The 15,080-nt window shown below is 43.4% G+C and overlaps 1 protein-coding gene and 1 long non-coding RNA gene across 3 annotated transcripts in view; one reads left to right on the forward strand and one right to left on the reverse strand.

Annotated features, from left to right (window-relative positions):
- dnajb11 (DnaJ heat shock protein family (Hsp40) member B11) overlaps positions 1-15,080 on the forward strand; it is a 33,809-nt gene that overhangs the window by 13,942 nt on the left and 4,787 nt on the right. For both annotated transcript variants that reach the window (XM_069934502.1, XM_069934501.1), the window contains exons 5-7: positions 1,335-1,477; positions 2,461-2,543; positions 14,728-14,785. In XM_069934502.1, coding sequence (XP_069790603.1) covers positions 1,335-1,477; positions 2,461-2,543; positions 14,728-14,785 — 284 coding nt within the window. The remainder of the gene's footprint in view (positions 1-1,334; positions 1,478-2,460; positions 2,544-14,727; positions 14,786-15,080) is intronic.
- Positions 313-6,307, reverse strand: LOC138761782 (uncharacterized). Its single transcript, XR_011356502.1, has 3 exons — positions 6,189-6,307; positions 954-1,046; positions 313-717 (listed from the first exon to the last, which is right to left on the reverse strand). It is a non-coding gene; the product is annotated as an uncharacterized lncRNA (long non-coding RNA).

Below are 15,080 nucleotides of genomic sequence, written 5' to 3' on the forward strand. Positions count from 1 at the left end.
AGTTTTTTGTTAGGCAGCTATTTTGATATTCAGAGAATCTAGGTTTTGTGGCAATCATGGCTTAAATCATAGGTGCTTTTGGTAAACTGCAGATCATCTTTCAGCCCTGTGCACATGGTCCTTGACTTTCAGTTTCCTAGTCAAACTCCTTCCATTAGATGTCTGGTAAGGTCCTCATTTACTTGCTCTATGAAAGTTAAACTGAAGATGGCTCAGCACATCTCAAAAGCCAAGTACTAAAAAATGCACAAGTACATGTAATATCAAACTTTTTGAAATGTAAAATATTTTCAGGAAATTACAACAATCAACTTGAACAATTTAGTTCCTGGACCAGGACATTTATTAAGCAGAAATTGTGGTTAATTGCTATTTTGATCATTCTCCTTCATATCTGGCAATTGGTTATGATGAAGACTGCAGTAAAGCAATGCAGTCTGTGGAAGAACATTGAATCTGGGACTTCTTTGCTGAACTACATGTGCACAAAATCTCACTAACTGATAGCTGTAATGGCACAAATGTAGCAAATGGAGGTTGTGATAACACAGCTGCAAATCTCAGGTTGATGTTTCTGGTTCAACATGCTTTCCCTGCATCAATCAGCTTTCTGTTCATAAACTGCATTAAACATGAAAGCAAAGTGGTCGCTCCTGTGATTTGTTGTTGGGTTCCAAAATTACTTCAGTCACTAACTGCTCTATGGCCTGTAACAGACTTTTTAAAAAAATTGGTTAGTGTTTACATTTAAGAAATAATGATTTTGAATTGGCATAAAAACTTGAATCAATCTATACTTTCTATTGATCAAAGGTTTACAAGGAAATTTAAGACACTACACCCAGTTACGTAATACAAAAAGCAATTATCTGCATGAGCTCACACCAATGCAAAAGAAACTGGTAAACTAGTTTTCTGTAATGAATAAATTGCTTAGTTTTCATTTTACTCACCAGTCTTCATTTATATCCATTTTAGATTAATTTAATATTTGCCCTCTTCATTAAAGTCAGGTTTTTTTGTGTGCTGATCTCTGTTGGACACCTCTGTGGGCAACAGAAATTATGGGTGATGATTGGTCATAAGGGTCTAATTTTTCTATTCACTACTACTGCCCTGGTTTAACATGTTTACATTGGCTTCCTGGTATGTGGTAAACCACATAGTTCACTTGTATAATGAGCCAACAAGAGAGCTCCTTATCAATTTTGTTTGACTGCACATAATTTTGATAGTAATTAGGACTTTGTGGGAAAAAAAATTCTATATGATAGTATCCACTCATTTTAAAATCACTGATATTTTGATGCAACTAAATATTTGTAATTTTACAGGTTGTACGCAATAAACCAGTGGCAAAACAGGCTCCAGGAAAGAGGAAGTGCAACTGTAGACAAGAAATGAGAACTACACAATTGGGTCCTGGAAGATTCCAAATGACCCAGGAGATGGTTTGTGATGAGTGTCCCAATGTTAAGTAAGTACAAGTTAGAAGGCTTTTGCATCTTCTCACTGAGAAGAATACAGAGCCAGTTCAAAAGAAAGTGGTCAATTTGATAAAAATTTAAAGTAAAGAGCAAATGTTGCTCTTAGTGTTTTGGACTGCACAATTGGGGCCAGTATATTTGAAATTTGCTGATGAAACTAAATTGAGTGGAAAAGCAGATAAAGGGGATAATCTGCAAAGAGATGTGGGTAGATTGAGTGGGCAAGAGTCTGGTAAATGTAAGATGATTCACTTTGGAAGAAAAAAAATGGATCAGATTATTTAATAGTGAAAAATTTCAGTGTGCGATTATGGAGAGGAACTTGGGGATGCTTATGCATGAATCAGAAAAGAATGGTTTGCAGGTGCAACAGGTAATCAAGAAGGCAAATGGGACTTTGATCTTCATTGCTAAAGAACTGGAATTGTACATGGTCATGGTGAGGCAGAGAAGAGAGGAACTATTTTCTCAGGATATTGAATTTGTGGAATTCTCTACCCAAGGATGATGTAGAGGCTACCTCATTAAATGTATTTGAGACATGGATAGATAAGTTTTTTGCATTGTCGGTGAGTTGAGGGGTTATTGGGGGAAAAGGTGGGTAAATGGAGCTGAGTCAATGGAAGATTAAATGGCAGTGCAGGTTCTGCAAGCCATATTGCCTACTCTTGCTCATATTTCTTGTGCTCTCTCCTGGGTTGAGTAATGTGGTTATCTTTGTACAGAAGAATTTCCGGTTAAATGTATTAATTAGAATTGTGTGTTGTGGTTCTTGAAAATAATTGCACTAAAATTATTGATTTTTTTTCCCCCCTGTGTATGTGGAAGTTGCTTTCTAAATGTAGACTGTCTCACGTGTATTGAAGATCATTTGATGAGCTTTGGAAGAAGAGTGCAAATAATTTCATGTCAAAATTTTGACTGCAAACAACAATGAATAACTTGAGTACATTCTTTTAAATTTAAATTTTAGGCTTGTAAATGAGGAGAGAACACTTGAGGTGGAGATAGAACCTGGAGTTAGAGATGGAATGGAATATCCTTTCATTGGAGAAGGTATGATCACATGGGCCAAATGTTGCCTCCTTGAAATGCACCTTTGGTTTTGTTACTTAGGGTGCTATTCAAAGTTGTAAGATGCTTTAAAAAAAAGTTCTTCCTTCATTTTAATTTTAAAAAAGCAATAACTTAAAATTTGTTTTCCTGATCAGAAGAAATATTTATCCATTTTCCTTTTGCCTCACATTAAAAGAGGGGCTAGGAACTGCAATGTTGCTTGACTGGCTGAATTTTCAAATAACATCTCCCTTCTGTAAATAATTACAGGATTTCTCACTGTTCCATTTTGTTTTATTCATGGGACAAGGACATCCCCAACTTCCCTTCTACTGAATAATTTGCTGAACAATTTTAGAGGCCCAGGTTTGTGGGTCTTGAGACACATGGGTGGGATTGAATAAGCAGATAAGCTTTTGCAATATTAAAATAGATGTGTAATTCCCATTAGCGGTATCAATATTTTGTTCCAAATGTATTCTACTTCCTTCTAAAGCTACTAGTTAATACTTTATAAGCATCATGCTTCCCTTCCCGTTACAGCTTCCCCAATTTAATTCTATATCCCTTTGAGTTCTGCTCACACAAGTACCTGTAAAGATGTAGAAATGTTGTTACTGTTTCCACCTCCACCTTCTCCTCCTCCTGATAAAATCGTTCTGGATACCAACTACTTGTGTGGAAAAACTTGCCTTTAATCTCCCTCTTTCCCACCCCTCCCCTTTAACCACTGTCTTCTAGTTTTAGACACCTACCTTGAGAAACAGATGCTGGCCATCTATCTCTGCCTCACTAGCACATCACATCTCAGCTTCCTTTAATCCAAGGAAAACAGACCCAGCCTATATAGTCTCTCCTGATGTCTCAAGCGATCTCATCCAGGCCACATCCTCAGCAATCATTTCTCCCACCTCTTAAACTTCATCATGTCCTTCCAATAATGACCAGAACTGTGCATAATACTCCATGGGCAGCCTAAACAATAGCTATACAACTGTAATATGACATCAGAATGTTTGCACTTGATGTCCCAGCTGATTGAAGCCAGCCAGGCATGCCATACTCCTTCACCATCTTGTTTTCTTCTGTTGTTTCTACAAAGGAACGATAGATAGTACAACTCTGCTTATCCAAAATGGATGATTGAATTTTGAATGATTGAATTTTTTTGGATAACTGGTCATTTTCAAATTTAAAAAAAAAAACAGCACAGAAACAATAGCAAATCACTTGTTGTTTGGTTGCTTAAACATTAATTCAAGGGAAGACTTTTTAAGCATTAAAAAAAATGCTGACCGCGGTCATCCCCGACACTTTACCAGCCCCGTCACTGATCACGGGGACCTCCTAACCACTGCTGCCAATCCCTGACACGTCCCCACCACTGCTACTGATCCCCGGGGAGGCTTCCCAGGCTGGTGGAACACCCACTGGCAAGTCGGTGAGCTGCTGTCTCCCCATGGGCTCGTTCTGGCAGGGACCGCTCCGGCTTCACGTCCTGGTTCTCTATCTTGGAGCCCAACACAGATCCATTCTTTGCCTACGCACACTCCCCCTCCCAACATCTGCTGACAATCACTGTCACCTCCCCACCAAGGTCCTGGTTCTGCCTGGGAGCCCAAGCAGGGCCATAGCTTAAGGAGGAGAAGGGAGCAGGAGGAATGATCGCACCACTGCATTTTCAGCCCGGCAACACCCATGGCCCTCCCGCTCTGCATATTTTTAAACTGTGAGACCAGCGCACCTGACGCCCAACTCCAAGCCCTTCCCTTGGCCTACACCAGCGCTCCCGGTGTCCATCTGGTTTGCGTGTGCAGTAGGCTGAGGGAAAGGTTCCCCGGTGACTGAAGCTCCCGACACTGAACTCTCCCTTCAGCCTATTGCATATGCACACCAGGGAGTCCAGTATGCATGTGTGGTAGTAGGCCGAGGGAAGGAGTTGGTGTTGGGAGCTCCAGTGTGCCATGGAAGAAGGGGAGGAGGAAGGGGAAGGAAAAGGAGGAGGGGAGAGAATGCCACTGAGCCCAAGGTCCCAATCCTACCTGGGATTGCTCTCCTAAACAATCATTTGTGTCTGAAAGACAGTAGCACACAGTTTGAGAGGGAGAGTTGGAGAGAAAAGTCAATAGGGGTGTAGGTAAAGGAGAAATGGAAAGAGGGGAGGGAGTCACCTGAAACGAGGAGAATTGTCGTTCTAATTTCACGTCGGGTGAATTTTTTTCAACCTATGAGGTCAGTTCGGCTCTGAAAATATTTGGGATAAATGGGGATTTCTGAATGTTTTGGATATCCTCATTTATCCAAAAAAATTTTTGGAGGCAAACAAATGTCACTTCCGGGTCCAGAAATATTGTGGATAAATGAGGATTTTGGATAATCAGAGTTGTTCTGTAATTGTAGCCCCCCCAGGACTTTCTTTTCAACATCGCTGCTGGCCTCTACCTTTTACTGTTCATGTCTTGCCCTGGTTTAACTGCTCAAAGGACATCATTTTGCACTTTAAATGTTTCTAAAGATACAGCATGATAACAAGCCCTTCTGACTGCGAGCCGCTGCTGTCCAATTATATCCATGTGACCAATTATCCTACTAACCCCGTACATCTTTGAAACATGGGAGGAATCTGGAGCACCCAGAGGAAACACGCACAGTTGTGGGGAGAGCATACAAACTCCTTGCAAACAGTGGCGGATTTAAACTTGGGTTGCTACCAATGTAGTGCAAACTGCTGTGCCATCTATAAACTTGTCCAACTTAATTTTCATCTCTCAGTTGGTCACTATCCTATTGTAAATTTCAACCTTCACTGTCCACTACACTAATTTTGGTCTTTTCTGCAAACTTGCTAATCATACTACCTGTAGTCTCATCTAAACGGGGCGCCGAGCACTAATTCCTGCAACATACCACTGAATACAAGCCTCCAGTTGAGAAAAACAGCCCTCCACTACCATCCTCTACCTTGGCAACTGTAACAAAATTGACTGTAGTACAAGCTTAACCTGGATCCTATGTATTCTAACTTTCTGGACAAGCCAACCATGTGGTGCCTTATAAATATAAACAACATGCCCTCATCGAAAGTCTTGGTCACATTTTCATAAGAAAAACTCAAATTCGAGAGATGTGATTTCCCACATGCAAAACCATGCTGACAATCCCTCATTAATCCTTGCTTTTCTAAATGGTAATAAATTGGATCTTTCTGAATCCCTGCCAGAAATTGGTACTGTCGATGTTATGCTCTTCAGCCTATTGTTTCTTGGCTTATCTCTGCTGACTTTCATTAACTATACTCTAATAACTCGCCTCTGGTTAAAGAAGATACAGAAATCCGTAACAATGAGGCCGTAACAATCTCTTCTCTGGCTTCCCTTCACATCCTAGGATACATCTGGTCAGGTTCTGGCCCTGAACTCTTCCTATCTCACTGTTGAAAGGCTCGCACATGTTGACATCCCTTTACAAACTAACTGCTGCTCCCAAGCAACTTGTTCTTATCACTGCACTGCAGATGGAACTGGATTGGAAGGCTAAAATACATAGAACATTATAGAACAGTGACATTACCAGAGTGCAGTGAAATTGAGACTCTGATTCAAAAGGGGAACACAAGAAAGTTTGCATCTCTAATGTATTCCTTACTTCAGTTGGGATTTCCCAAGCAGGCGTTATATAAATCAAAACCAAGATGGGAATCAGACTTGTGCAGCACTGCTAAAGGCAGAGCTGCTGAAATAAATACTGTCCACACCAAGGAGGTAAACCAGTAACTGCCGTTTATTCAAACCATACGCGTTCCTTTTCAGGGGAGGTGACAAGCTCAGGGGAGTGATGCCATAATGCTACTGAGCGGCCTTGTCATTCTCCTACAATGGCCTCCTGCAGCCTGGAACTTCTGTGCAGTGGCGGGAAAGCCCCTGTGCTGTGCTGGCTATTCGTTATGGCAATTTGGCCTGTCATGTGCGGGGTTGACCCAGCCTGCTACACCAGAATCACAGTCTCTTTGGGTGAGGTTTGGGAGATTGTCTTTGGGCGGGCACCCTCAGTGCTGTAGTATAGGGGCAGGGAAAAGCTCTGGACAGTCCAAGTGGGCTTTCTTGAATTGGTCGACTGTAAACCTTTTGTCCCTGCCTCCAATGTCTAGAGTATATACAACCCCCTCCCTTCAAAGGGCCTTTGTAAGGGCACTGCACAGGGATACCTGGTTTTGCCTGTCTTACAAAGACGCGGCTTTGAGTTCTTGTGGAACGTGGCTGGTTAGCATCCCATGGGTGGTGATTGGATGTGGATAGGCGGTGTGGTTCCCCAGCCGCTGTAGGACATCCAGGGTATCAGTTGGTGGTTCCATGGAGCTGAAATGGAAGTTGCCTGGGATGGAAAGTGGTGCGCCGTAGACCATTTCCGCCGATGAGGTGGGGAGGCCTTCTTTAGGTACTGTGCGGATGTCCAACACGATCACAGGGAGTTCATCCATCCAATTGGGCCCATGCAGCCGTGATTTGAGGGCTGCTTTTAGATGGGGGTGAAAGCGCTCTACCAGCCCTTTGGATTGGAGATGATGGGGAATGTGGTATGCCTGGCTGCCGCAGAATCTGGCCATGGTCGCCTAGAGGGAAGAGGTAAACTGGACTCCCTGGTCTGAAGTTATGTGGGAAGGGACACAAAAATGGGTGACCCACTGTGAGGTAAAGGCCCTCGTGGCCAGCATGTAAAGTGGTTGACCATGGTGAGAGTGTACCTCATCCCCTGGCTGATGGGTAGGGGCCTTACAATGTGCATGTGGTCGAACCTGTCCACTGTGGGCGGGAAATGTTGCACTGGGCCTTTTGTGTGCCAATGGTCTTTGGCTCACTGGCATTGTACACAGGTTTTTGCCCAAAGTTAAACTTTGCACCGAAGCCCTTGCCAAACGAACCTGTCCAAAATGAGGCAGACTGTTAACCAGATGGAAGGATGAGAGAGCCCATGCACTTGATTTGAATGCACCCGCTGTCTCCAGGTTGCAGGCAGGATTGGCCTGGGGCGGCCTGTCGACATATTGCACAGGAGTGTTGGGCCTCCTGGGACTGGCGTGAACTCAACTTGTAGGCTGGTGATGGCAGTGCAGTATGCCTGTGTGTCAGCATCTTCAGCCTGGTCCCTGGTGAGCTGAGCTGTGTTGAACCACCTGTCACCTCTGAGATTGTTGACCTGGACAGTGCATCAATGACCACATTGGACTTCCCTGCTTAATGGGGGATGTCCGTTGTATATTTGGAGATGTACGAATGGTGCTGTTGTTGCCTCACCGACTAGGGGACCAAGACTTTGCCAGCGCTTCCACCAGTGGCTTGTGGTCCGTTTAGGCTGTGAACACTCGGCCTTCGAGGATGTTCCAGAAATGCCGTATGGCCAGATACATTGTCAGCAGTTTGCAAACAAAAGTGCTGTACTTTAGTTCGGGTGATCGGAGGTATTTGCTGAAGAAAGTGAGTGGCCACCACTGGTGATCCACCCACTGTTGCAGCACTGCACCCACTGCTTGGTCTGTGGCATCTGCCATTAATGACAGGGTAAGTCTGGATCCAAGTGTGCTAGGAAAGTGGCTTTGGAGAATGCTGTTTTGGTCTCCTCAAATGCCTGGAGTGCCTCCGCAGACCAGCTGGGCTTGATACCTGCCTTAATGAGATTGAAGAGAGGCTGCATGGTGGCTGCTGTTCCTGGGAGGAAGCGATGATAGAAATACACTATCCCAAGGAATTCCTGCAGGCTTTTGAGGGTTTTGGGCCTGGGAAAGTTCCAAATAGTCTTGACCTCGTCAGGTAAAGGTGTTGCTCATTTGCTGGAGATGCGGTGCCCAAGGAAACCGATGGTGGACAAACTGAACTGGCACTTGGACGGGTTGATGTTTAGCCAGAAAGTCTGCAGCCGGGCATTTTAAATAATCTTTTGTGGGTTCTGGCATCTGGGCTGGCCATGAGGATGTTGTCCATGTACACAAAAATCCCCTCCTGGTCTCTTGCTTCTATGTCCATGAAGTGCTGAATGTTTGGGCTGCCTTTTTCAGCCCAAAAGGCATTTTCAGGAACTCAGGCCAAACGGGGTGATTATGGCCGTCTTCTGGATGTCGTCCTGGTGCACTGAGGTCTAGAGGTAGCCGTTCACCAGATCGACTTTGGGAAAAAAAATCTGGGCACCTTGGAGTTGTGTGGCAAAGTCCTGTATGTGCGGGATGGGGTAACTGTCCGATATTGTTGAATCATTGAGCCTGCGGTAGTCTCCGCAGGGGCACCAGCTGCCAGAATTCTTTGGGACCATGTGTAGTGGCGAAGCCCATGGGCTGTTGGAAACATGGATGATTTCCAATTCCTCCATTGTGGCAAACTCGACCTTGGCTCGCTCTACCAGCATGTACACAGATGGTCTGATGATCTCAATGTGGTGGTGCACACCATATGTTGGTTCTGCATCGTGGAAGTTGGGGGCCAGTAGAGCGAGGAAGTCAGCGAACAGTGCGGTGTACTCGCTTTGTTCAAGAGTGTGGACTCCCAAAGACCAAAAAATGCATTGGCGCATTGTTAGGGGGAAAACCTGGAAGGTGGTGGCATTAACCAGCTGGTATCGGTTGAGGTCTACCAGGAGTTCGTTTGCCCAGGGGAAATCAGCTCCTAGGAGGGCCTGGCTACTGAGTCCCACCTGAAAACAGCATTCCTGTCGTGAATGGTCATGCAATGTGTCTCATAGGTGGGAGTGGTTGAACCATTGGCAGCTTGTAGGGGTAGGCTGCTGGTATTGTTCTTTCGTTTAAAGAACATAGGTGAAAGTAGGCTGATTTCTGTGCTGATATCTATCAGGAATTATCGTTGGGCCTTCCAGTTGCAAAGGTAAAGCAGGCCTTTTCTGGTGGCAACCGCCGAGGCCACTAATGGCGACTGGCTTGCTCATTTCCCTGCATTGGACTTGGTTTGCTGTTTGAAAAGGTGCAAGGCGGTACACACCATTGGGCATTGCAGCCCCACCAACGGTAGTAGTAGCAGTACCTTGCTGTTTCGCTGCTGTGTCGCCACGTGGCTGGACTGCTGCGATGGAGTGGCCAAGGTTTTACTGTTGCTCCCACAGTAAATGGGCTGCACGTGGATGGAGTCAGGTTGCAGAGTGTGGAAGAGCTGGTCTGCTTCTCTTGCCATGAGGTGTGGTTCAGCAAAGTCTATGTCTGAGATGGCAGTGGCAATGTGGACTGGCAACTTGGAAAGGAACAGGGCCTCAACAGGAAGCACCTTGTGTGTCCATCTGCAAGGGCCATCTGAACAGCAATTTAAAGGGCCACTTCTGCTTCTTCAGGCACAAAAATAGAGGGTTATATGGTAGGAAGGGTTTCTTTTGGTAGAATATATGGCTTGGCATGACATCGAGGGCTGATGAGCCAGTACTGTGCTATAATTTTAATTTTGTGATCAAACTTATATCTAGAATTAACAGTTACCTAAGTACATAAATTGAAATGAAAAAAAATCAATGATACAGGTTGTCCATATTTCAAAAAAGACCCCCCCCCACCCCCCACAAACAAAACCACAAGATAGAAACAGAAAAGGATAAAATAGATTTAAAAAATAAACAGAAAAGCAGGAGAAGAAGAAAGAGGAACTGTCAGGATCCAGGATCCTCTTCAGAGAATCTGATTCCTCGATGTTATGCCGAGCCATATATTCTACCAAAAGAAACCCTTCTTACCACATAACCCTCTATTTTTGTGCCTGTCAAAAGGCTTTTTCAGGTGCATTCTACGCTAAGAATGCACCTGAAGAAGCAGAAGTGGCCCTTTAAATTGCCGTTCAGGTGGCAGTGTTTAAAGCGCAATGCTGGCCACCTGAAGGACACAGCTGCACAGGATGCGGCTCTCAGCCCATTCCAGCTCCTGTCCAGTCTCAGCTGTGATCATCTGCTTTCAGCCAGCTGCATTCAGGTGACTGGGGGAGCCACTGAGCTGAACTGATTATCCCTCTTGGAGGAGGGGTTACGTAGCTTGCCTCGAGCGCCTCCTGCACATTCAGGTGGCCTCAAAACAGCCGCATATTGCCTTAACATGCGGCTTTACATGTGGGGCAATTGGCCACCTGAAAGTGCCTTAAGAGTCTCTTAAATGCCCTATTGTTTAATCCTCCACCACCATCCCTGGCAAGGTATTCCAGCGCCCATAACTGTTTTTTTAATTGTCCCTGATGTCTCCCCTAAAGTTTTCTCCCTTCACTCTGTAGTGGCCTAGAAAAAGGCTTTGGCTGTCAATCTTGTAAATGCCTCTCAGAATCTTGTAGACCTCTAAGTCTCCTCTCAACCTTCTACACTCCAAAGAGAAAAATCCCAACTATGATAACCTTGCCTCATAAGACATTTTGCAATCCAGGCAACATCCAGGTAAATCTCCTCGGCACCCTCTCCATAGCTTCCACATCCTTCCTATAATGATGTGACCAGATCTGGACACAATTCTCAAGTGTGGTCTCACCAGAGATTTGTGGAGGTGGCACATGACCTCTTGACTCTAGAACTAATCCCCCTATTAATGAAGTCCCTGCATCCCATAGGCCTTCTTAACCTATCAACCTGTGTGGAAATGTATAGATTTGGACCCCAAGGTCCCTCTGTTTCTCCACACTGTGAAGCCTGTACTCAGCCTTCTGATTTAACTTTCCAAAAATACATCGCCTCGCACTCATCCAGGTTGAGCCCCTTCTGCACTTTTCTGCCCAACTCTACATCCTGTCTATACCAGAAGTCATAATAGCCTGAAATTGTCTGATCTCTGAAGCTAAGCAGGCTCAGGCCTTGTTAGTACTTGGAAGGGAGACTGCCTAGGAACACCAGTTGCTTTTGGTTTCTGTGAGGGGTGCTGGACAAGTGTTGACTCTGTTTGCCTTACTGTAGTCAAAAGTTAAAGAATTTCTTGATTGTTACATTCCAAAAATGTAGTATTATGTGTCCTTTATCTTTAACCTTTTATAACCTGTTTTCAGCACTATCCACATGGTAGATCAAGTCAAGCCACGTTTATTTGTTGTTCATTCCATAGCACTACACCATTGCAGTGTTCGGTGAATACGAGATATCATTTCTACGGACCGTGGAGCTGATCATTTACATAGTTAAATTACATCAGAAACTTTTTTTATAAATAATATATCACTTATAAATATCATTACATATGCTGGCCCTGCGTCCCTGGAGTTCAGAAGCCTCATGGCTTGGGGAAAAACTGTTGTCCAATCTGGTCGTAAGGGCCTGAACACTTCTGAATCTCTTCCTGGATGGCAGGAGGGAGAATAGATTTCTGGAGGGGTGTGTGGAGTCTTTCACAATATTTATGGTTTTCCGCAAACAGCCGTTATAAATGTCTATAATGGCAGGGAAAGAGACCCCAATAATCCCCTCAGCTGACTTTACTATCTGATGCAGGGGATTTGTGTGTGGTGCTGTTCCCAAATCAGGCAGTGATGCAGTTACATAAGATGCTCTCAATGCATCCCCTGTAGAATTTAGTGAGGATAGAGGGTGGAAGCTGGACTTTCCTCAACCTCCGCAGGAAGTAAGGGCATTGTTGGGCCTTCTTGGCAATGGATCTGGTGTTGGGGGACCAGGAGAGATTCTTTGACAGGTGCACGCCAAGGAATTTGGTGCTCTTGACTATCTTGACAGATGGTCAGTGGAGAGTGATCCTAGCTCTCCTAAAATCATCTACCATGTCCTTTGCTGACATTTATGTTTAGGTTGTTGTCTGCATCAATCTGTTAGTATTTGGACCTCCTGTCTGGAAGCTGACTCATTGTTCTTGCTTATGAGCCCCACCATGGTTGTGTCGTCAGCGAACTTGATGATGTGATTAGAACTGAATCTTACTGAACAGTTATGGGTCAGGAGTGTAAACAGCAGTAGGTTAAGCACGCAGCCCTGGAAGGGGGGTGGGGGCCATACTCAGTGTGATGGTGTTGGACATGCTGTTTCCGATCCAGACTGACTGAGGCCTTCCAGTCAGGAAGATGAGGGTTCAGTTACAGAAGGTGTTTAAGCCCAACAGGTTCAACTTCCTAATCAGGTGCTGTGGTATGATTGTGTTGAATGCTGAGCTGAGGTCAATAAACAACATTTGAACATAAGAGTCTTTATTTTCCAGGTGGGGTTAGGGCTAGGTGAAGCGTGGTGGCAATTGTATCATCTGTAAATTGGTTGGGATGGTACACAAACTGTAGGGGGCCCAATGTCGGGGCAGCTGAGTCTTGATGTGCTCCATGACTAGCCTCTTGAAGCACTTCATGGCAGCAGATGTGAGTGCAATAGGACGGTAGTTATTGAGACAGAACATTTAGGGCTTTTGCACAGGGATAATAGTGGCCACCTTGAAGTACATTGATACAATGGTGCTGCTCGGAAATATCGAAGATATCTGTGAGGACGTCAGCTAGTTGGTCTGCACATCCTTTGAGCACCGTCAGTGATTTTATCTGTTCTGAAGGCAGATTTACGGTTCTTCAACATCACACGCATCTGCAGTCATCCATGGGTTATGGTTAGGGCGAATAGTGATGGACAATTTGCCGAGTATAATTATTGAAATAGTTTAATTTCCATGTTTGTAATTAGATCACTTTTCATCAAACTATGCCATGATCATCTGTATGAGAATTTTTTTTGTACAGAATGAAGTTTTGCATCCTCCTAACATTTAGGAGGTGGAGGCATTGTATGAATTCCATGAAACAAATTCCATTCCTATTCTCAGCTGCTTACACCCTGGTGAGCTTTACAAATTGTCTTGCCTGTCACCAAAACCATTTACTTGATTGCAAAATTGCCCTTTTTTCACAAATCTTTATGCATATTTTTGTTGTGTTCATTTTCTATTCTATTGAAAAGTGGTAATTGGTGGCTCCCTTATTCCATCCTATTTAAAAACCCTTGATGAAGGGCTCAAGCCCGAAACTTGGTTATGTATTTTTATCTTTGCTATATAAATGACCTGCTTATTTTCTCCAGCATTGTGTTTTTACTTCAACTACAGATTGTCTGCAGACTTTCGTGTTTTACTATTGTTCGAAACGTACTGAAGGTGTAGGTTAATTGGTTGTAAATTTGGTGGCATGGACTTGTGGGTCAAATGAACTGCTACCAGGCTGCAGAGAAAATCTGGGGAATAGAACAAACTGAATTGCTGTGACAAAAAGCTTGTGCTGGTTTGATTGGATTATATGGCTTATGTTATGGTTCCAATCTGACTCTTTAACATTCTCTGTGTTCTGAAGTATTTACCGGTCAAATATTAAATGAGACCCCTTTTTTTTTAAATTGTTGTTAACTAGTATCCAGTTTTCATATAATTAAATACCACAAATTGCAATGTCGTAAAGGCGACACAGTTAATGGTTAGCACAACACTATTACAGTGCCAGTGACCCAGGTTCTTATCTGGTGCTGTCTGTAAGGAGTTTGTACGTTCTCCCCATGTCTGCGTTGGTTTCCATCTGGATGCTCCAGTTTCCTTCCACTCTTCAAAACGTACCGGGATGGTAGATTAACTGGGATATTTAGGTGGCACAGGCTTGTGGGCCTGAAGGGCCTGTTACCATGTGAATATCTCAATGAAATTTTTTTAAATTAAATGAAATAAATGATGAAATATTACTGAACTGAAACGTTAACTCTAATTCTTCCATTGCCTATGATGTCTGACCTAATGAGTACTTTCAGCATTTTGTAATTCTACTTTGAATTTCCACTTTATAGGTTTTTTTATTTGCTTTGTAGTTGATTCCTAGTTTAGTGAGCAAACAATGAAGCTGGAGAGACTTTGTGGGTCATAAAGTATCTAAGGAGAAAAATAGAATGTCAACTTTTAGATCCTTTTTCCAAGACCTATTTTACTTGTGTTAATGTGGCTTAGACATAGAAAATTTACCTCTTCTTACTGGAACAATGCTGAGAGATCTTTTTACACGTATCTGAAAAAGCATAGATTTCCTTACTTTGATTCATCTTGACTGCCCTATTTACATATTGAAATAGGTCTCAATTTATTCCATCAAGCATTGATGTTCCAAAATATTAACAAGGACAAATGCTGCTTCTTTATTGTAAAATGTTGATAAATGATGACTAAAACTGCCAACTTTATTGTGCAGAGATAAAGATGTACATTCTCTTTTCCCTGCAGGTGAACCACATATAGATGGAGAGCCAGGTGATCTGAAATTCAAAATAAAAGTTTTAAAGTGAGAAATACTTTGATTTACTTCTCTAATCTATGACTGTTGGATGACTTCCTTTTTTTTCTTCATCTCAGCTTCAAAGTTAGCAATTTTGTCAATTAACATTCTTGATGAATAGAGAGATGGATGCCTCATTAAAAAGCCTGTATCTTTCCATCCAATGGGTGAAGACACTATAAATAGTGCCATTTTAAATGGAATGTAGGTACATAGGGCAAGTGACTCAATTTTGTACATCTTTGCAGATGTTAGAACAAGTTACTGAACCTATTTTTTTAAGAAAACAAATGAGGCCTTG

This window comes from Narcine bancroftii, chromosome 4 (genome assembly GCF_036971445.1).
Source record: "Narcine bancroftii isolate sNarBan1 chromosome 4, sNarBan1.hap1, whole genome shotgun sequence".
Taxonomy (NCBI): domain Eukaryota; kingdom Metazoa; phylum Chordata; class Chondrichthyes; order Torpediniformes; family Narcinidae; genus Narcine; species Narcine bancroftii.